The sequence below is a fragment of the Lemur catta genome, chromosome 6 (assembly GCF_020740605.2).
Source record: "Lemur catta isolate mLemCat1 chromosome 6, mLemCat1.pri, whole genome shotgun sequence".
NCBI lineage: Eukaryota > Metazoa > Chordata > Mammalia > Primates > Lemuridae > Lemur > Lemur catta.
In genome coordinates, this window is record NC_059133.1 from 68,699,772 (window position 1) to 68,722,365 (window position 22,594).

The following is a 22,594-nucleotide window of genomic DNA, read 5'->3' on the forward strand; positions in this document are numbered from 1 at the left end:
CACCTTTACCTGTTATTTCCCATTTGGTATTCCTATTTTATGTAATGCCTGTTTAACATTAGCACACTTGGGAAGCAGAGGTATATCTTTTCCTTGTCTTCATTATGGTTTTACAATTTTACAGTTTACATTTTTGACCCATCTGGAATTAATTTTGGTGTAAAGCAAGTTGTAGGAGCACACCTATCACTTTCCAGATGGCTACTTAGTTGTCACTTTCCAGATGGCTACTCAGTTGTCACAATACTATTTATTGAATAAACCATTCAAAATAAATATATAATAGAATCAGTTTTTGTGCCTATGCATGTGCATTTGTTGTCAACTAATAAGAAATAAAACCAACACTGCAGAGCAGCAAACAGAAGGTGTTTTAATCAGAGTCTTTTATGAATTCAATTCAATTCAAGAAACACAAATCTAGCAAGCAGCTAAATTACGTTCCATCCAGACGAGGCTAGGTAGAGGCTTATAAAGGTTTCCTGCAAGTTTATGCAAGTGGAAGATTTTCTTATAGTTCATGATGCCAGTGGCTGATTGACAGCTTAGAATGTCTTAGGCAATGAACAACTTAATTTGGCACATCTCTCTCCTCAGGAGGTTTTTGTGAGTGGGCCCAGTGTAAACAGCTCAAATAAAATTCAGCTGCTTTTTCAGGATGTTTGCAGTTTGGCCAAGTTCAAACAGGTCCATTTCCATCTGGGTGTGTATGTGACTGGGGTCCAACTCTACCTGCCCTCTTGGCTCCTTTTTAGAGACCTCTGACATAATCATCTCCATTTTGGATTTCTTTTGACATTTCTCCCTTTTTATTGAGATCTTTCTTCAGAAAGCATTGACAATCAATTATTTTGATAAGTCCTTTGGAACTGGGATAGATTTGTCCCAGGAAGTCATGTTCCATGGAGGAGGTAGTTGCAGTGCTGAAAATGAATAATTTTTGTCAGATAAAATAGGCTGAATTTGAGACAAAAGAAAGAAGAAAGAGAGAAAAGAAAGGAAGGAAGGAAAGAAAGAAAAGACAGAAGGAAAGGAAAGGAGAAGGAAAAGGAAAGGAAAGCAAAGCAAAGGAAAGGAAATATGAGCCCCAGTCATGGCACATGTGAATAGGGTAAAATTTCATGAGTCATTGATGGCAACAGTATGGCATTAGGAAATATAAAAAGAACATAGGCCAGGCGCAGTGGCTCACGCCTGTAATCCTAGCACTCTGGGAGGCCGAGGCGGGCGGATCGTTGGAGCTCAGGAGTTCAAGACCAGCCTGAGCAAGAGCGAGACCCCCGTCTCTACTAAAAATAGAAAGAAATTATCTGGACAGCTAAAAATATATATAGAAAAAATTAGCCAGGCATGGTGGCGCATGTCTGTAGTCCCAGCTACTCGGGAGGCTGAGGCAGAAGGATCGCTTGAGCCCAGGAGTTTGAGGTTGCTGTGAGCTAGGCTGACGCCACGGCACTCTAGCCCAGGCAACAGAGTGAGACTCCGCCTCAAAAAAAAAAAAAAAAAAAAAGAAGAACATAGATTAAAGAGGACAAACACAACTAAGATCATAAATAAGAACATCAGAATGAGTTGGAACCCAGATCTTAAAATACTTCTGGGTTTAAGAACCCCAATCTTAAAATACTTCCAACACCTGCAGGAAGCCAACCAAAAAGATCAGAGAATTTAAGATGAACTCAATTAAAAAGACTGTTAGAAGATATACCTTTTAGGGACCTGGCTAATCTCAGAATCTTGGAGGGTTCTAGTTCTTCCTGACTGGAGGTATTTATCCAAGCACAACAGGAGGTATTGGCTATAGCACAGACCCCTGTGTGAGCAGCAAGTAACCTAAAGCTATTCTATTATCTAATATACACATGCTAAGGAAGAGTTTTGTCAGGTTCCGATAGCTCCTGCTTCAAAGAGGGCAAATTCTTATTGAACTTTCACAAATAACTATATTGCATAAAATATGAATAATTGCAAATAGTTTCCAAAGTCTAGAGGGATCAGGTAAAGAGAAAGGTAAATCTTTCAATTCTGTTCACAAAACTCTACATTAACCAATTGCTGTAAGCTTAAAAGAAGGAAAAAAAATTTCTTGACTCTGGAAAGCAAAACATAAAGAATCAGCAATGTTTCAAACAAAAAGAAGTCATAAAAAATTTCAGTCCTTCATCAGTTCGGTCGTATGTAATTAATTTTTGTATTGCTTGATGGTGGATTAGGAATCTTCATGAACCCTTTAGTTTCATCAGTAGAATTCTGGAAGTTTTTTCCTAATCAAATGGTATGATCTCCAAAATTATCACAAATGTGTGTTCAAGAGTACTTTTCATGGTCTTTTTCATGATTTTCTTTGAAGAAGAAGCAAATTTTGGACTATAGTTAATTATAAACCGTTTTTTGAGAAGAATCAAAGCAAAACAATAATTGCTTGTGGATGACAAAAGATTTAGAAAAGCCATAGTTAAAAAATGAAATTGACAAGGAAATTTGGTTATTTCTGTGGCATATACCAATTTAAAATCAGAATTATGACGTATACATGAAGACATAGCAAAAATTTTAAGAAATTTCATACAATTTTGAAACATATTAATAACACATTTATACAAATCCAACTCAAAGAAAGTTAAACATTATTTCTTATTTGACATTGCCTCCTACACAATTCAACATACCAAATAAGTCTGATATGTCTCTCTTGGATTTCTAAGGGGCCCTTTTTGGAATGTCCAAAAGTTAGTTCAAGTTAGCTCAAGGTCAAAAAGATTTAATTTTCAAATTTGAAATTTGATTTTTGGAAGTTTGTCGAATATCTAGGGGTTTAAAATACTTGACCAAAATAGGATCACAGGTCATTGTGAAATAAAACCAAAGTGGCAAAAGATTTTAAATGCAAATATAGAGAATTACATAGTTGCAGAAAACTTTAACTCTTTTAACATTCAGTTGAACCACATAAGATTGTCATAAACCTTTTATAACCTTATTATAGTTTTTTTCTCTTTTTTTCTTCAACTTTCTATATTCATTCAGTTTATCTTTCTCATTTTTTCCTACTTTCATTTATTTTAAAACAATCTTCAAAACCTCCACACTGGACAAAATCACTCTTTTTTCCTCAACAAAAACATATTTTTATAGTCTATTAATTTCTTTAATAATATGTGTATTACTTTTCTCGTACACTCTGTATACAAAATTGTTTCCTTTTTTATCTCTAGTTTTAGTTACCATATATTAGTAAAAATTGTAACTCTTGGTAACCTTAACTCACAGTGAAAACCTAAGAAGTAAGCAATTTGTCAGCCACATACCAACAATTTATGAAAATAAATTTTATAATTTTTAGAAACATAGGATTTCTCATGGAAAATTTTTCATTGTGGAACAGGATATGTTTATTAACAAATCTAAATATCATTTTTTCTGAAATAAGATAAAAGTATATAAGCTTAAACTTAAATTTAGTAATTAACATCTTAGCATTATATTTTATTGGGAAATGGTCTAGATAGTGAATGAATATCCATCATTTAACTTAGCTTAGCAAAACTCTAAGCATATAGTTACCAAAAAGATTTGAGAAACCTTTTTAAATAAACATATTATAAAGCATAATTATTATTAAAAAGTTGTTTCTTGGTTTTTTTTTTGAGACAGAGTCTCACTCTGTTGCCCAGGCTAGAGTGCCATGGCGTCAGCCTAGCTCACAGCAACCTCAAACTCCTGAGCTCAAGTGATCCTCCTGCCTCAGCCTCCCGAGTAGCTGCGACTACAGGCAAGTGCCACCATGCCTGGCTAATTTTTTCTATATATATATTTTTTAGCTGTCCAAATCATTTCTTTCTGTTTTTAGTAGAGACGGGGTCTTGCTCTTGCTCAGGGTGGTAAAAAGTTTTATTACAAACTTTTATCTCATTTACATCTATTTAATTTATTTATTCTTAACAACTATGTTTGAAAAATTTGATGAGACATTAGACAAATCTAGCCACAAGGTTAATTACCTCAAGCTACCTCATTACCTCAAGTTTAATTTTCCATTAGCCATTTTTATATTACTGTGTATTAGGTTAAGTATCATAAAAGCAAGAAACTTAAACACATGCATACTTTGCTGATAACTCAGAAGACATATTTGTTTTTATTAGATCAACAGCATTAAACTAGTCTTATTTACTAAAAAATTTACTCAAGTCATGTAAACTTGAAAAATATTTGGGCTTATTTATTTAATTTGTGAGCTCTCATCTATCTTTAAGTTAATTTGGTATAATGTAGACAATATACAAACATATGATATACACATAAATGTAGATACAAAATATAACACACATGCACTTGTGTATGTATATAAAAACCAAAGAGATCAATGAGTTCAATGGAAGAGAGTAGAGCTTTAGATCTGAAAGAAACCCATCCACCCACAACTCTTGGGGCTCCGTGAGGAAAACAGTTGTCTCTCACCCCCAAAAGGATTCTGTTGCACCTTTTCTGTGTTCCTCAAAGGGTCCCATGATTGTTAGAAGTCTTCTTCAGTATTGAAGGTGGAGAAAGGAAGGAGGGGCAGACAGAAGTATATGGAAGAACAAGCCTTAAAGGAACTGATTTGAGATATTGTTTGCCAAAAGGCCAATGAAGTTTTACATTATCCTTGGCAACAAACATGTCAATAAGAAAAGAACAGAAAGAGGGAGTGCTTATAGTTAGCAGAGGTTTAAGAAGAGAGGAATTCAGTTGACTGAGAAGCTTTTATAGAGAAAACAGAGGTCTCGAAATACATATATATGTATACAGATATAGCCTAAATAACACATTTTAATTAAGTCAACTTTTGATGCTAGAACTCTTAAAAAAAATCTTTTTATCAGGTTTCAGCTGGGCAAATAGCAAACATTCCTGTTTCTTGGCTTCCTTTCTGAAATTTGCACCAAGGAGTTTTCTTTGGGGGAGGGAGGGCTGTATCTGCCTATTAGAAGTTTGGGATAATTACTCCTTAAAGCTGTTGTCTTTGAATAAATTGTTTCCTTTCTTTTTGAGTATAGAGTCCCATTTAGTTTTGGAGAAAAGACTAAACAAACAAAACAACAAAAAGTTCTTATCATTTTTTAAATATAAACCAAAAACTTAAATCAAAGGTATACCTGAACAAATGACTCAGAACTAACAGAAATAAACACACGAGACCAAAACTAAAAAGATTTTTATGGCTTCAAGCAAGGTCTCGAAAGAGAGCACAAAAATAGGCAACACTTCCAACGATTCAGATCCTCCCAAGGATAGCTTAAAGAAAAGAAAGTTTCACTAGCCACAAATTGGGTGCAACCCACATCTGTCTGGCCATATTCTAGGGCCTCAGCTTCTGAGATGACTGTCTACATACAAAGGCCTGAGCTTCTCATGTGTGTGCCCTACAGACAGAAGATTAAAAGAGACAGTGGTAAAACAGGAAAATAAAAGCTGCCCATACCCAGTGGCCCTCCTCTTGGCCTTCTCGGGAATCCCCTCTTAGTGTTAGTGGAGTTGGTGGTGTCTTGGCCTCTCCAAGACAAAGTACCCACCTTGTTCAATGTATAGGCCCTGACCAAAAAGAGGCCACACTCCAACCCCTCATCCTTCCCCTACCATACCCTTTATGGGGACGAGATTTGCTAGAACAATGGAGTCTTCTTCTAACTACCCAGCCTTTTCATTAGGGGCCACTGCTCAGGTACATCCAATACAACCCACACCTTGACAGTGGACTACTAATTTGCCCATCTGGATAGAGCAGTGGCTCATTAAGCAGGATAAATTAGAACATTTAAAATCTCTTATCCAGGACCAACTTAAAGTGGGACACACAGAACCTTCCCTGAGCCCATGGAACACTCCTATATTCGTCATACCTAAAAAGAACAATAAGTGGCGTTTACTACAGGACCTAAGAGCTCCTAATGCTATCATAGTCCCGATGGGCCCCTTACAACCTGACCTTTCTCAACCTTCAATGATACCAAAAAATTGGCCCCCGATTGTGATAGATCTAAAAGATTGTTTCTTCACAATTCCTCTGGCAAAGCAAGACCAGGAATGGTTTGCATTTTCTGTTCCCAACTACAACAATGCCCATCCAGTTGATAGGTATCACTGGAAGGTCCTTCCACAAAGAATGTTAAATAGTCCTACTATCTGTCAACATTATGTCCATCAAGCCCTACTCCCGTCTTGGCACCAGTTCCCATCCGCTATCATCTATCACTGTATGGATGACATATTATTAGCAAGCAGCTCCTACTCAAGCAGAATTACTCATTGTTTACCCATGTACAAACACAGACTGCCGTCCATGGGCTGCAAATTGCCCCAGACAAAATACAACTTACCCAGCCTTGGCGCTATCTCGGTTATCTGCTTTTTTCACGTTCACCACAACCCCAACGAATAGCAATCTCCTTGCCTTCTACCCTGACACTACATTCATTACAACAACTTTTGGGACATGTGAATTGGATACTTCCCACGTTAGGAATCACTCATCAACAAATACATGACCTTACTAACACATTAAAGGGCGATCCAGATCCATCTTCACCTCGTTCACTAACATCTCTGGCATTACAGGAATTCCACGCTATCCACAAAGCCCTTAGTCACTGTCAACTGTCAGGCATGGACCCAAACAAACCCCTTCTTTTATTTGCCTTCAACACCCCCCTCTCTCCAACTGCTCTTTTAGGCCAATTAACACCTCCCATGCTCCTTTGGAATGGTCATTCTTACACTCCCTCCAAAACCTTTTCTCCCCTTCTAGATCTCTTTGCCTCTTTGATTATTAAGGGACACTGTCGTACACAAAAATTACTTGGATTAGATCCACACAGTATATATCTCCCTATTCCTAAAAACTGCTTCGAAGCAACTTTACCTAATTCTTTACTTTGGCAATCAGCCCTTGCAAGTCATGTAGGTTCTCCTTCCTTCCATTACCCCTCCGACAAGCTTCTCTCCGCTCTCTCCTTACTTCCCAGACAACCACTTAACAAAGCTCTCCCGTACACCTCTTCCCACCGCCTGGATGGTATTCATGGATGGCTCAGGATGATCATCTAAAGCAGGGATTGCATGGAAAGGCAGTAATTGGAAATATTTATCCACCTCTGGTTTTCCCTCTACTCAACAAGCAGAATTAGGGGTGCTTATATTAGCTTTAAAAACATTTCCATTAGAACCCCTAAACATCATCACTGACTCCTGTTATGTATTCTATTCCGTTCTCCATATTGAAAATGCTATCATTAAGGATATACCTAATCAAACCTTACTTCAACAATTCCTTATTCTACAGCACTTATTAGATATCTGGAGACACCCCCTCTTTATTTCTCATATTCATGCTCATACTCCTTTGCCTGGACCTCTGACAGAAGGAAATAATGCTGTTGATCCTCTTGTTTCCTACCATGTATATTACACTAATGCCTTTAAAAATGCCGTAATGTCCCATCAGTTCTTTCATCAAAATGCTCGGATGCTCACCAAACAATTTCTCACTATCCAAAAACAAGCTCGTCACATAATACGTGCCTGCTCTGCTTATCAGGCTGTACAGGGTGGGCCCTTACAGCCTGGGGTTAACCCCCCATGGTCTTACCCCTAATTCTTTATGGCAAATGGATGTTATTCATTTCCCTACCTTCGGGCACATTTGTTATCTTCATGTAACTGTTGACACTTGGGAATGATTCCATGCCACATTATCGGGTGAGCGTGCCTCGCATGCTATCACTCATTTGTTAAACTCCATAGCTTATCTAGGGCTTCCTCATAGTGTAAAGACCCATAGTGGACCCTGTCACACCGCAGCTGCCTTTCAGACCACTTTACTGGACAGAAACGTTCACCGCATCACTGGCATTCCACTTAACCCTACTGGACAGGCAATTGTTGAGTGGACCAACCAAACCTTAAAAAATTATTTGGAAAAACAAAAGGGGGAGTACCCTGCCCCTCCACAACAAAGAGTAGCAAAAGCATTATGCACTCTTAAGTTTTTGACTTTGTCCGGTCTCCAGCTGCCTTCCACCGCGGTCCTTTGCCATTACACTTTCTTCTCTGGATTCTAGCTTGAGCCCCGACAGAGTGTGGGTGCGGCCATGGGATTCTGCGGGAACTTGGGACGGCCCTTTTGGTGTGTTGACATGAGGCAGGGAATATGTTTGTGTTCAAACTTCTACAGGTCCTGAGTGGGTCCCCTCCAGACGAGTTCGCCTGCACCATGAGCTGGAAGGACCAACCCAACAACCTGATTCCGCAAATGGAACGTCTATCCCTCCAGTTGCCGCTGTCCTCGGGGACCCCACCGCCACAGACACGTAACACCATGATGGCACCCGGGATCACGTGGGGTCAACTGAAACAACTAGAGACACAGGCCTCAGCTATGATGACACAACTAGGGGCTCCTCCTACCCCAGGGAACACTTTTCTGGCGTATTTGGCTATTGTTGCCCAGAATAGCAGCCAGGTACTCTGAGGGCTGCTTTGCAGCCTCTTTCTCTTTTTTTCCTCCCAGGAAATACAGCCTAAGTTTACTGGGCTCATGTCTTAAAGTGGCCTGTGTTTAAACCCCTAACGTGGTGGGACTCGGAAATCCCTCTGTCTACCAATGAATGACTCAACATGGACTGGAGGAGTATGGTTGCCTCCATGTTCCTGAGAAATGGAACAGACTGGCTTAATATCACAGAGCCAGTAGTTTATCATTCCTCTAATCCTCCTGTATGTGTTCCCAACTTATATAATACAACACGGTGCATTCCCATGACCACCCCAAGATATCTATATTATCAACCGACAACTGCCAACACAAAGGCCAATTTAACATTCATTCAGGCAGTATCTGTGCCCCTCAGTGCTACTCACCTACGTAACCGATCCTTCTGATTTTCCCATATGTACTCCAAATACAGACTGGAGACATGTTTGGCATTCGGTCCAGTGGGCTCCTTGCTGAACAAAAGAGCCCGGAAAATGTCCCTTACTGGTCTGAACAGCTCATTAGAGGATTGGGGGCCACACAGTCACTTAGCGAGCAACCATCATGATCATTCCTTCCATACTTGGTCCAACCACTCAATTTCCTGGACAGGAGAGGGGTTGTCGGGGCCCTTCTCAGGCTGACTGACAACAACCACACCAGCCACCCGTTATCTCAAACTTGGCGGTTGGGTCTCCCCTTTTTCGAGCGAAATATCTCCCATGGTACATATTCCACTTCAGGTACTAATTATATTCTTAACCTTACTCACAATGCTACTGACTCAGTTATGATTTGTACTACTCACCCATACATATTTGTAGTTGGTCAACAGTTGCCCATTTTGACAGTGACCAGTTTGTATTATACCATTAACATTACCCCTCCGGCCTGGTATGTAAATTGTCTTTCCTGCCACAATGTGACAACCCTTAATTTGACCTATGTGCTGCCATTAAGATGGCAGGCTCAAATATGGCTTCTGGTTAATCTTACCCGACACTGGCAGGATTCTTTTGCCATTTATGCTACTCGGCGGGCTTTTGGCAAGTTTCCCGCTCCCTGGTTTCTGTTGACCTTAATTGCCTTCCTCATTTTAGCTAGTGTGATTATAGCCTCTGCCACCGCTGTTTCAGTCTCTTTAGAAGCTTCTATCCATACAGCTAAAGTTGTTAATGAAATGATGACTAATGTCACTAAAGAAATGATTCCACAAATAGCCATTGACAAAGGTATTCTCACACGCCTCCAAACCTCCAAGCGCTGGAGGCGGCAGTAGAATGGTTAGGTGACCAACAGCAAGCTTTGTCTTTCCGACAAACAATGTGATGTGATTGGGGACACTCCCACCTTTGTGTAACTCCATTATCTTACAATCAGTCTCAACATTCTTGGGAAAAAATAAAGCTACACCTACGTGGTGTTTTCAATGCCTCTTTGGAAACAGTGTTACTGACTTAGCTTCCAAATTGCAAAGACACTTAATTACCATTCAAGAGGAAACCCAAGTGTCATATCTTCAAGATCTACAAAAGGATTTTTCCTGGCTGAATCCTAATAATTGGTTTTCAGGCCTCAACTTACATACATGGTTTATTGTTGTGCTTGATCTTGTCACTTTCTGTCTCTTTTACTTTCTAGGACGGCGGATCTGCCAATTGATGACCTCCCAATGCCATCATGAAAAAACGCGGACTGAAGCTTACATCTCTCTTTCTCCTACTCACAAAATAAGCAAAAAAGGGGGACGTGTGGGGGCTGGGCCTAGAATAAAGGATGGATGGATGGAAAGAATGTGTGCAGGGTGAATGAAGGGACAGGCGAAAACGCCTGCCGGAGCTGCCTGTTTGCTGTGTGCAAAGGTCAGTTGAAAACAGCTGACCTGTACGGATGTCGTCCCAGACCTTTGTCCTCCAGCTAAGTTCTTTGTTCTAAGAATTATTAGCTGATATCTGCACATCTTGTTCCTTATCTACAAAGAGTTATGCTTGCTTAAGTTTCCACATTCTTGTGTTCTCCCTGACCTCTTGCATGTATCCTTGGTAATAAATACAGGAAGGAACTTAGCTGAGGAGGCCATTTTCTCCTTCAGACTTTGGTCTCTCCCCTTCTCTCAATTCATTCGCCACCTGACACTGGCGCGAAAAGCTGCCGCTACACTCAAAGGATAGAAAGGATTACAAATGGGTACCCCAAAGGGCCAAGAGTCATACAAATAATTAAAAAGAGTTCTGTGCCCCTTCCTACATGCCTTGCCCTATGTGTCCCTTCATCTGTATATATTGTAATATCCTTTATAATTCAAACTAATTTTTATAAATGTTTCTCTCCTGAGGTAAAGTTATCCACTGAGAAAAGGAATTTTTTTGGTGGGTCTAAAGAACTTTAACTCTGTTTCAAATTTAATCTTAGCTGGAATGCTTCTTAGCTAATTCCCTGTATGTTAATATTTCAAAGACATGGTAAAATTCATATCTCCAAGGGACTCAGCAAGGCCTGGGAAAGGCTGGAGTGACTTTTGTAAATCCTGCAGCAAAGTCAAGTAAATAGGTTGATCATTTAAAGCATTTTCTGGGGGTGGGGGGTAAAGGAAACCTCCCTAAAAAAAACACTTTTAGATGCAAAAGTCCAAATTTCCAAACATATACCTTTAATTTGTGACTCAAAACCAGTAAGCCTTCTTGTGGCTTATAACCAGACACAAGAATGATGTTCCCAGAGAGTGTGCAAATATGCAGTCCCCCTCAAGATCTTAAGTTTATTCTAAAGATAGCCTAAGAAAGTAAAGACCTTCATTAGCAAGGCAATGAAGGTTGAGACGGTTAAGACAAATTCCCCTGAGAGCCATTACATTTGGAAAAACAGATATTTGGGACCCCCAACTGGCCCCCTGACATAAGGCCAAACAACTTATGCCCTCTGGAGTGATGAAGACCAGAGAAAAAATTGACTGGTAATAAAGCCAAGTTTCTCAAGAAATACAGCAAAATGAAAGGAGAATCATATTATGATTTTCCTCCATATAACAAACCATACAAAGAGACAGAGACAATGGAAACAAAGACCATCCTTGGGAAACGAAAGATCAATAACAAATAGGTACCTAAAACAAATCAGTAAGAGTCAAAAATTCAAAAACTAATTATTTTCTTTATTTATTAATGTTTTTGTCCTGCCAATCTAAACCTGGAAAAGAAGAAACAGGGAAAATTTTTTTACCTTCCTCTGTCAAACCAGGTACCACAGATAGAAATCTAGGAAAAGCTGACTTTGGTAAGAGATTCTACCTTTTTCTGTTGGCTTCTGCCAGTTCTCCCAAAATTTCGTCCATTGGTCCCAGAATGAGTAGAGTGTATCTGTTGTTCCCGTCTGGGTTGCCAATTTGTAGGGGAGAAAATATAATTTATTTTCTTTCCCTCATAGGTTCATAGTTGAGACAATCTCCAAAACAAAGAAGAGATTCTTTGCAATCAAAACTGGCAAAAGAGGCCGGGCGTGGTGGCTCACACCTGTAATCCTAGCACTCTGGGAGGCCGAGGCGGGTGGATCGCTCGAGATCAGGAGTTTGAGACCAACCTGAGCAATAGTGAGAACCCGTCTCTACTAAAAAATAGAAATTATCTGGCCAACTAAAAATATGTATAGAAAAAAATTAGCCAGGCATGGTGGCGCATGCCTGTAGTCCCAGCTACTTGGGAGGCTGAGGCATGAGGATCACTTAAGCCCAAGAGTTTGAGGTTGCTGTGAGCTAGGCTGACACCACGGCACTCACTCTAGCCCGGGCAACAGAGTGAGACTTTGTCTCAAAAAAAAAAAAAAAATGGCAAAAAGAGGACACCTGAAAAAAGGCCTAAACCTCAAGTAAGACAGGATTTGGAGACATAAGAAGACTGACTCAACCAATGAATGAAATCTAGGGCTGTCTGGAGATGATGGTACACAAGGAATTCTTTGCTCAGGTCTCCAGCAGCACCAGAGATCAAAAGGGAGTTGCTTTGCATCCCACTTCTGACACCATGTAATGTCAACTAATAAGAAAGAAAACCAAGGCCGGGCGCAGTGGCTCACGCCTGTAATCCTAGCACTCTGGGAGGCCGAGGAGGGTGGATCACTCGAGGTCAGGAGTTAGAGACCAGCCTGAGCCAGGGCGAGACCCCGTCTCTACTAAAAATAGAAAGAAATTATCTGGCCAACTAAAATATATATATAGAAAAAATTAGCCGGGCATGGTGGCGCATGCCTGTAGTCCCAGCTACTCGGGAGGCTGAGGCAGTAGGATCGCTTAAGCCCAGGAGTTTGAGGTTGCTGTGAGCTAGGCTGACGCTACAGCACTCACTCTAGCCGGGCAACAGGAGACTCTGTCTCAAAAAAAAAAAAAAGAATGAAAGAAAGAAAACCAGTACTGCAGAGCAACAAACAAGAGAAATGGTTTCAATCAGGCATAAATTGCAATTTGGGAGACACAAATCTAGCAAGCAGCTAAATCATGTTCCATCCAGATGAGACTAGGCAGAGGATTCCTGCAAGTTTACACAGTGAAGGAATTTTGTATAGTTCATGATTATCAATGGCTGATTGACAGCTTAGAATGTCTCTAGGCAATGAACAATTTAATTTGGCACAGCTATCTCCTCAGGAGGTTTTGTGACTTGGCCCAGTGTAAACAGCTAAAATCAAATATAGCTGCTTCTTCAGGACATTTGCAATTCGGTTCAGCTCAAACAGGTCAAGTTCTGTCTTTGGTGTATATGTGACTAGGGTCCAAACTCCTTATGCCTCTCCTTTTTAGAGACCTCTGACATAATCATCTTCATTTTGGATTTCTTTTCATTCTATCTATCTTAGCATGTGTATATATGTATAAATTCTGTTGAGACTTCCTTTGTATTGCATAGAAGGCATAGACAAATTGGAGTAGACTTTCTTATTTTTAATTTTATATTGACTCCTCCAGTTCAGAGATTGGTATGTCTCTCCATTTATCCAAGTGTTCTTTTATGTCTTTTTATATAGTCTTATAAGTTTCTTCCTAGATGATCTGGTTTCTCTTGCTGTTACAAAGAAAATTTTTCCATATGTTTCCTGAATTACCCTTTTTTTCATATACATTTAGTTGTGGTAAATATACATAACATAAAAATTTACCATCTTAACATTTTTTTTTAAATAGATAGAGTCTCACTATGTTGTCCAGGCTGACCTCAAACTCCTGGGCTTAAGAAACCTTCCCAGCTCAGCCTCCTGAGTAGCAGGCACTACAGATGCTCACCACCATGCCCAGCTCCATTTAAACAATTATTGGTTGGGTGTGGTAGGTCACGCCTGTAATCCTAGCACTCTGGGAAGCTGAGGTGGGAGAATCACTTGAGGTCAGGAGTTTGAGACCAGCCTGAGCAACAGCAAGACCCCGTCTCTACTAAAAATAGAAAAAAAATTAGTGAGGTGTGGTGGTGCACACCTGTAGTCCCAGCTACTCGGGAGGCTGAGGCAGGAGAATTGCTTGAGCGTGGGAATTTAAGGTTGCTGTGAGCTAGGCAGATGCCACGGCACTCCAGCCCAGGCAACGGAGTGAGACTTTGTCTCAAAAAATAAAAATAAATAAAAATAAACAATTCTTAAGTATATAGTGCAGCATTAGATACTGTAATTTTATGAAATACATATTTGGTTTTCATCCTGTTTCCTGGCATACCATTCCTAAAAGCTTTGGAATCTTCTAAGTAATGTATCTTTTTGTATACTGATGAGTTGACTTACGGCTAGTAGACCCAGGTAGCTTCAGAACGGGGGCTAGTCACCTGAAAGACCAGGGCCAGATTAAAGAGTTGGGACTTTCAGACCCACTCCCCATCTTCTGGGGAGGGGAGAGGAGCTGAAGGCTAAGTTGATCATCAATGACCAATGATTCAATCAACTGTGCCTACATACTCAAGCCTCCATAAAACCCCCAGAGGACTGGGTTCCAAGAGCTTTGGAATAGCTGAACACGTGGAGGTTCCTGGAGGGTGGTACACCTAGACAGGGTGTGGGAGTTCTGTGCCCCTTCCTACATGCCTTGCCCTATGTGTCCCTTCATCTGTATCCATTGTAATATCCTTTATAATAAACTGGTAAACATGTTTCCTTGAGTTTTGTGAACCACTTTAGCAAATTAATCAAACCCAAGGAATAGGTTGTGGGAACCCTGATTTATAGCTGGTTAGTCAGAAGCACAGGTTAAACATCCTGGGGCTTGTGATTCGCATCAGAAGTGGGGGGCAGTCTTGTGGGACTGAGCCCTCAATCTGTGGGATATGGCACTATCTCCAGGTAGATAGTGTCAGAATTGAATTGGAGGACACCCAGCTGGTTTCTGCTGCAAAACTGATTGCTTGCTTGATATATGGGGGGAAAACCTCACACATCCAATGTCAGAAGCATGTTGTGAGAGCATAGTAGGAGAAACTGAGTTTATTTTTTTTACTCAAGTTCACAATATTGTGCAAACATCACCAAAATGCTCTGATTTATTTCTATATTTGTCTTTCCCTGCTTGTAAAACAACTTCATCTGCAAGTCATCCCAACTATATCTTGTTTACTCTCCATGTAAACATCTATGGCAAGACCACCCTGAGATACTGTGACCTGAATAAAATCAATCTCTACTTGTCTGGATTTTCTCTTTGACTGCTACAAATGAATAGTACACATCCTAATATGAAAAGTCATGCTTAACCAAGATAAGTCCATCTTTTCTTAAAAACTTTGTCATAGTTATTCATTATTCAGCAAAATGTGGGAAGGATATATTTATCAGAATCACCAGAAGATTGATCTTCTTCCTAGTGAGTGCCTAGCAAACTCCAATCATGGGAGGTACATAACGAATTGAAAAATTGACTTTAGTTCTCCTGGGAAGTATTAATTACATCCTCAAGAATTCATTCAGAGAGATTATCTTATCCTCAATCATGAAAATGTAGCGGGGCATCTTTGGTTAGGGGTCTCGGTTTGTGCTCTCTCATGCGTCGGCTGTTGAGCTAAGCACCTGAGAGGCAAAGTTGAGGTGTGTGATAAGGCATTTCATAAAGTACCTACCATTAGTTGATGAATCCGAAGATCTGAGTTATGGTTCTAACTCTGGTTCTAATTAACTATAGCAAATAATTTAACCTTTATGAGCCTTTGATTTTTTTTTCTTTAAAAAGTCAAGGGGTTGAACTAGGCAGCTTCTAAATATCTTTGCATCCCAAAACTACAGCACTATACAATTAGCCCATAACTGGAAACCTTCAAAGGAACCAGGACTCTATGCTTCCTTCCTTCATACATGTCAGGTTGGTGAATATGACTTTTTATTTTTAGGCTGCTTGCTTTTTCCTTTTTTCTTCTCTTTCCCTCCCTTCCTTCCTTCTTTCCTTCCCTTTCTTTCATCATCATCTCACAAAATGAGAAATCTAGATATAGGCTATGCTGCCTTTTAACTTAATATGAAATGCACAAAAATTTTTTTAAATCTTTTTTTGTTTAAATTTCAGAATATTATATGGGTAAAGCAGATGCCCAAAAATCTTTTGAAGAAAGGAAAACACCTTCTGATTTTGATTACCCTGAGGATGTCCTAGGTATGGCTTGAGGATTTATGCACTTTGGGGCACCACCCTAGAGTGAGCATGCTAATTATAGTTACTTTTGTCCGGTAAGTTCTAAAGTAACCATTTAAATAAAGCTGCCACCCGAGTTCTCAGTCTTCAAATCCTCCCTAGGGATTTATTAAGTTCACTTGTTAGGGGCTCGTTTTATATGACCAGCCTTTATGCTTTAACCATCTCATCTAACTAAAATCCCACAAGAGGACTCCACTATTTCAGATCCACTGAATTAATACCAAATAAAGGTATTCGAATAAAATGTGACAGAAATTTGTGTTGCCCAAGACAATGTTTTGTCAAAAAATTCAATTCTATCAAGTTTGGATCCTCAGCTACCTCTTCTTGAATCTTTTCCCACATCCAACTTGTCCTTGGTTTAGATCAACCCTTATTAATTCATACCCCACTAGCTAGTCTATTTCTCCCAATCTTATTTATTCCTGTTCCAATCCAGGCTTTCCCCTGCAGCTTCCCATACCTCACTTACACCATAATATATGCAGTTGGAGATAAAAATTATATAAACCTTCGCTTCATGGAGCTTAGAATCTTTGGAAAAGCAGGATGCATAGATAGGAAGCTATTATAAATCAATATAAATGTTACCGAAATTTCAGCACTTGTTCCTGAGGCCACATCAGAAGAATGAAGACAACTGGTTTGAGGAGGAGGAAAGAGAAGTTTGTTAATTTGCTGGCAAATGAGAAGGTTGGCAGACTTCCATCTTAAAGTACCAACATCCTGCTTCTGAGCAGAAGTACAGAGCTTTTAAAGGGGATGGTTCTGATTCGTCCCATCTTTGGCTAAGACAATCTTGTGACCTCCCCCATGACATTTCCCTTGAGCCATCTCCTGTAGACACTCCCCTGCCCCTCCCTACCACTGGTCTGAGACAGGGATTCAGGTTTTAGTTCTCAAAAAGGGTGAGGGGTTTTGAAGAGACAAAAAACATTTTTACTCTTTTTCAGGCCATTCTCTCTTACATGAAGAGTCTTTGGTTGCTTTGAAAATGAGAGTTAATGATATAGAGTGTGAAGTTCCTCATCCTATGTGATGAGTAGTGAAAGCTTTTAAATTAAAAAACAAAAACAGAAAGCATAAAGATGGTAAGGTGATTTGACAAACTATAGATTTTTACATTTAAAGAATCCCCAAATTAAAATACAAATAAAGAATAAACATTTAAACAACATGACAACAGGTTAAGATCCTTAATATAGAGAGCTGGGTATTTAAAATTCCTATGGTCTTAGGAAAAGATTGACAGTTTGACAGCCATGGGAACAAGTAAATGGCAGAACTGGTTTAACCCTTCAAAATCAATGGCAACTTGCCTTAGAGAAAATGCCTTCAAAAGCCAACTAATCGGAGACAGCCCAACGTCTGAAACTCAGGTAGTAAGCAACTGTCTTGCCAGAATAACCCACTCTAGTCTCTGTAACTAACACAAGCCACATTTCAGAGGCTGATGTAAACCCACTCTTGCCTCTATAATCAATGCAACCGCTAAACAAATGCTTCCCCCAAACCTCAAAAGATCAGCAGTTTATATTCTTCAAAGGTACAGTGCCTGATGAATATAGCTCTCTCTTAATAAGTCATAAATTGATCTTTTTAGTTTCAGATATTGTGTGGTGGTCCCCACTTTGACAGAGCCAGATAAAAATAAGCAAAGATGCCATTAGATAAAAGTGCAAAGGGTGTGAGACAATAATTCACAAAGGAGGAAATCCAAATGCCTAGAAAAATGAGGAAATGTTCAATCTTTCAAGTAATCATAGAAATGCAGATTAAAACATTGAAATACTTTTTTCTTTTTTACAAAAAGACTAATGCTGGTAAAGGTTTACTGAAATAAACAATACAAATTTAAAGCCTTGAAAAATTTTTGTTTACTTTATCTCAGTAGTTTTATTTTTATTTCTTCCTATACCTCAGAGGTGTGTGTGGGGGGGTGGAGAAGGTGAGTGAAAGGGAAAGAGGAAAGGAGATGGGGGAGGAAAGAAAGAAAAAGAAGGCCGGGTGTGATGGCTCACGCCCGTAATCCTAGCACTCTGGGAGGCCAAGGTGGGAGGATTGCTTGAGCTCAGGAGTTCGAGACCAGCCTGAGCAAGAGTGAGACCCCGTCTCTACTAAACATAGAAAGAAATTAGCCAAACAACTAAAAATAGAAAAAATTAGCTGCGCATGGTGGCACGTACCTGTAGTCCCAGCCACCCAGAAGGCTGAGGCAGGAGGATCGCTTCAGCCCAGGAGTTTGAGGTTGCTGTGAGCTAGGCTGACGCCATGGCACTCTAGCCCAGGCAAGAGAGTGAGACTCTGTCTCAAAAAAAAAAAAAGAAAAAAAGAAAGAAAAAGATGAAAGAAGCCGTATGAAAAAAATTTTGCTATGCCAAAAATAGGGAGTTCACTTGCTCAAGGCTTCTTTGGCGTGGCTCTGGAAAAAAATAAAATAAAAATAAATAAGAAAATAAATAAAGTCAGATCAAGTTAGGAAAAATTTAAAAGCTTGTCATATAGTAAGAGAAAGTATAGAACAAGATACTGGAGACTTCAAACTGAGTAGTAAGAAGCTCATCTTACAACAGTTACAGCACAGCTTATAAAGCATAAAGGAGGAAGTATTTTGACCTTGTTCTTGACCGGCTGTTCTCCATTAACATTCTTTTTAGGGCAAGTAGAGCTGTTTAAGCTGATTTGTCTACAGTTCATTGGTTTAATTTCACTGATGCATGCTGGCAAGGACGCGGTCAAGCTTTGTGTTTTGTTTAGGATTAGAACTAGCCTTAGCTCAGGATGATTTAAGTTTTGGTTACTTGGTTATGGGCGGTTGGCCTTGGGGCATATCTTATCAGTGGCCTCCATTTTTTGTTTTTCTTTAACAACTGTGCTAATGGAAGATAGTAAAAAAATGGAACGATTCGCATAATTAAAAAGTCTAATAAACATAAAAAATCCAACCTCCCTGTTTATCAGATATGACTTAAAATAAGGCATATCACCATGTTTTAATGATCAAATTATAAAGTGATAAGGGGACGTGAATGGTAACAGCCCTGTATTCCTATTTCACTGCTGTTACAGTAGCCCTATTTATTTCTAACAATGCTATTTGTATTGAACTCTATTGTTTTGATTATAATATAGCAATGCTTGCATTTTTTTTTCTGCCTGGCATTCCTTTTCCATATACTTACTTTCCATTCTATTCTTTTCTAACACTATCTACTTTCGACTTCCCAAGGTTGAAAAACTAAGACTAAGACCTAAGTCTTAGAAGTCTAAGATTTCTAAAGTCTTTCGAGCATCCTATAGAATGGATTTTTAAAGTTCAACCTATCTTTGTTTTTACTGCTGTGGACTGAACATTTGTGTTCCCCCCTCAATTCATATGTTGAAAATTCTAACCCCCAAGGAGATGGTATTAGAAGGTAATTAGGTCAAGAAGGTGAAGCCCTCATGATGGGATTAATGTCCCCATAAGAAGAGACAGAGAGCTTTCTATCTGGCCCCCTCCCTCCACCATGTGAGGATACAGCAAGAGGTGGGCCATCTACAAAGCCAGGAAGAAGGCCTTCACCCATCACCCAACCATGCTGGCACCCTGATCTCAAGCATCCAGTCTCTAGAATTGTGAGAAATAAATTTCTGTTGTTTAAGTGACCCAGTTAATGGTATCTTTGTTACAGCAGCCCAAATTGACTGAGAAAGACTAGGAGGGCATTACATTTATTACCTTTATAAAATTAGTTTCAGATGTGGTACAGTGGTTCACACCCTTAAGCCCAGCACTTTGGGAGGCTGAGACAGGAGGATCGCTTGACCCCAGGAGTTGGAGATGGGCAACATAGTGAGATCCCATCTCTACAAAAATATTTTTAAAATTAGCTGGGTGTGGTGGCCTGTAACTATAGTCCTAGCTACTCTGGAGGCTGAGGCAGAAGGATTGCTTGAGCCCAGGAGTTTGACGCTGCAGTGAGCTAAGATCATACCACTGCACTCTAGCCTGGGCGACAGAGCAAGACCCTGCCTCAAAAAATAAATAAATTTCATAAAAATCTATCACCCTAGTTTATGCTATCTTTTACTTCCTATTACTTTTTGCCTTCTCTTGTATTAATTACTCTCTTTCCTGCTAGTTTGGGAGTTATAGACTCTATTCAGGTTTGGGGTGCATTTTTTTGGTTTTTTTGCTTTTTGTTTTCAGGGTTCTCCTTTTTTTGGTGGTTACCCTGTAAATTAAATTGTGATTATTTAAATTACAAAGTTTATCAACCTCTTTATCTCCCCATAACATGGACCTGTTATTCATTTTAATACTGAGGTTTTTTTCTTTCAGATTTAAATATTACTAAATGTTATCATTTTCTAGTTAATATTTTAGACTTATCCAAAGATTTGCCTCTTTTTACTCTTGGTTTCTTTTTGTATCTTCTGTCTGGGAATATTTTTGTTTTGACTAAAAGTATATACTTTAGATTTTCCTATAGTGAGGGTTTGCTGGTGGAAGACTCAGTTTTATCTGTCTGAGAACTGTTTTATTTTGCTCACATTTTTGAAAGATACTATCACTGAGTTTAGGATTCCAGGTTTTCAGTTACTTTTTCTCAACACTTTGAAGACAACATTTCTCTGTCTTGCGGGTCACAGCATCCTTAAGCCAGCTGTCACCAACTCTGTTCCTTTGATGATAATCTCTTTTCCCTCCTGCTGTTTCATATTCTTTTTCATTGTTGTTCTGCAATTTCACTGTTTTCTGTCTATGTGTGGGTATCTTTTTTATGTACCTAAAAACATAGCCTGAAAAAACATGTAAAACAAAGACTGACAGAATCATAAGAAGAAATGGGCAAATCTATCTATAATTAATCATAGTGGAGATTTTAATATAATGCTCTAATAATTGATAGAAAATGTTCAGCAAGAACATTGAAGATTTGATATACATGATTTACAAACTTTGGTGTAGTGGAAACATAGAACACTGCTAACAACTGAAAAAAATCATATTCTCTTTAAGCACACATGAAACATTTATTAATTGAAGATATATTTGGCCATAAAGTGAAATCATGACGTTCTCTGACTATAGGCATACCTCGGAAGTATTTTGGGTTCAGTTCTAGACCATCACAATAAGCAAATATCACAATAAAGCAAGTCATACAATTTTTTTTTAGTTTCCCAGGAAATATAGAGTTATGTTTATACTATACTATAGTCCATTAAGTATTCAACATTATTAAACATTATGTTTAATAAAACAATATATATATATAATCTTAATTAAAAAATATTTTATTGGCTGGGTACAGTGGCTCACACCTGTAATCCCAGCGCTTTGGGAGGCTAAGGCAAGAGGATCACTTGAGCCCAGGAGTTTGAGTCCAGCCTGGGCAACATAGTGAAACCCAGTCAAATTAGCTGGGTGTCGTGGTGCATGGCTGTAGTCCCAGTTACTTGGGAGGCTGAGGCAGGAGGATTGCTTGAGCCCAGGAATTCGAGGTTACAGTGGGCTATGATGGTGCTATCGCACACCAGCTGAAGTGACAGAGTGAGACGCTGTCTTTTTTTTTTTTTTTTGAGACAGAGTTTCACTCTGTTGCCTGGCTAGAGTGAGTGCCGTGGCGTCAGCCTAGCTCACAGCAACCTCAAACTCCTGGGCTTAAGGGATCCTACTGCCTCAGCCTCCCCAGTAGCTGGGACTACAGGCATGCACCACCATGCCCGGGTAATTTTTTCTCTATATATTTTTAGTTGGCCACATAATTTCTTTCTATTTTTAGTAGAGACGGGGGTCTCGCTCCTGCTGAGGCTGGTCTCGAACTCCTGACCTCGAGCGATCCACCTGCCTCGGCCTCCCAGAGTGCTAGGATTACAGGTGTGAGCCACCGCACCCGGCCGACACTGTCTCTTAAAAAAAGGAGTACTATTGCTTAAAAAAAAAGGCTGACAAAGAGACACAATGTGAGCACATGCTGTTGGTAAATTGGCACTGATACACTTAAAAGTTACCTTCAATTTAATTTGTAAAAATTGCACTATCTGTAAAGCACAATAAAATGAAGTATGCCTGTATATAATGCTATTGGCTGTTAAGCTATAAATAGACAATAAAAAGATAACTGGAAAATCTGCTTTATGTGCTAGGAAATTAAGAAAGACACAGATTAAGAATTCTGAATAGAAATTAAAATATGGTTAATCAAGTGATTATAAGAAATATTACATATGACAACTGTGGGAGGCAGCTAAGTATGATAGTATATAGAGAGAAATGTATAAACTTTAAAGACTTGTATTAATAGGAAAACATCTACAAGAAGTCAAAAAAACTGCAAAATAAATCCAAGCTAAAAGTAACAAAACGGTTATTTTAAAAGAATACACAAAATTTGGCAAGAATGATAAAAAACAGGAGAAAGCGTGAACACACATTTACCAAAGAA

General features: G+C 39.2%; 1 protein-coding gene and 2 long non-coding RNA genes across 4 annotated transcripts in view; 1 reads left to right on the top strand and 2 right to left on the bottom strand.

Moving 5' to 3' along the window:
• Positions 1 to 348: 348 nt before the first annotated feature.
• On the bottom strand, positions 349 to 18,363 carry LOC123639875. The gene is made up of 3 exons (XR_006735826.1): positions 18,347 to 18,363; positions 16,752 to 16,800; positions 349 to 923 (listed from the first exon to the last, which is right to left on the bottom strand). It is a non-coding gene; the product is annotated as an uncharacterized LOC123639875 (long non-coding RNA).
• ERVK3-1 (endogenous retrovirus group K3 member 1) lies at positions 7,434 to 10,605 on the top strand. Its single transcript, XM_045554059.1, has 2 exons — positions 7,434 to 8,500; positions 10,154 to 10,605. The coding sequence occupies exons 1-2, from the start codon at positions 8,189 to 8,191 to the stop codon at positions 10,172 to 10,174; spliced, it is 333 nt and encodes a 110-aa protein (XP_045410015.1). The 5' UTR covers positions 7,434 to 8,188; the 3' UTR covers positions 10,175 to 10,605.
• Positions 18,364 to 18,546: 183 nt separating the features above from the next.
• Positions 18,547 to 22,594, bottom strand: part of LOC123639876 — a 64,430-nt gene continuing 60,382 nt past the window's right edge. For both annotated transcript variants that reach the window (XR_006735827.1, XR_006735828.1), the window contains one exon: positions 18,547 to 18,582. This is a non-coding gene — a long non-coding RNA (uncharacterized LOC123639876). The remainder of the gene's footprint in view (positions 18,583 to 22,594) is intronic.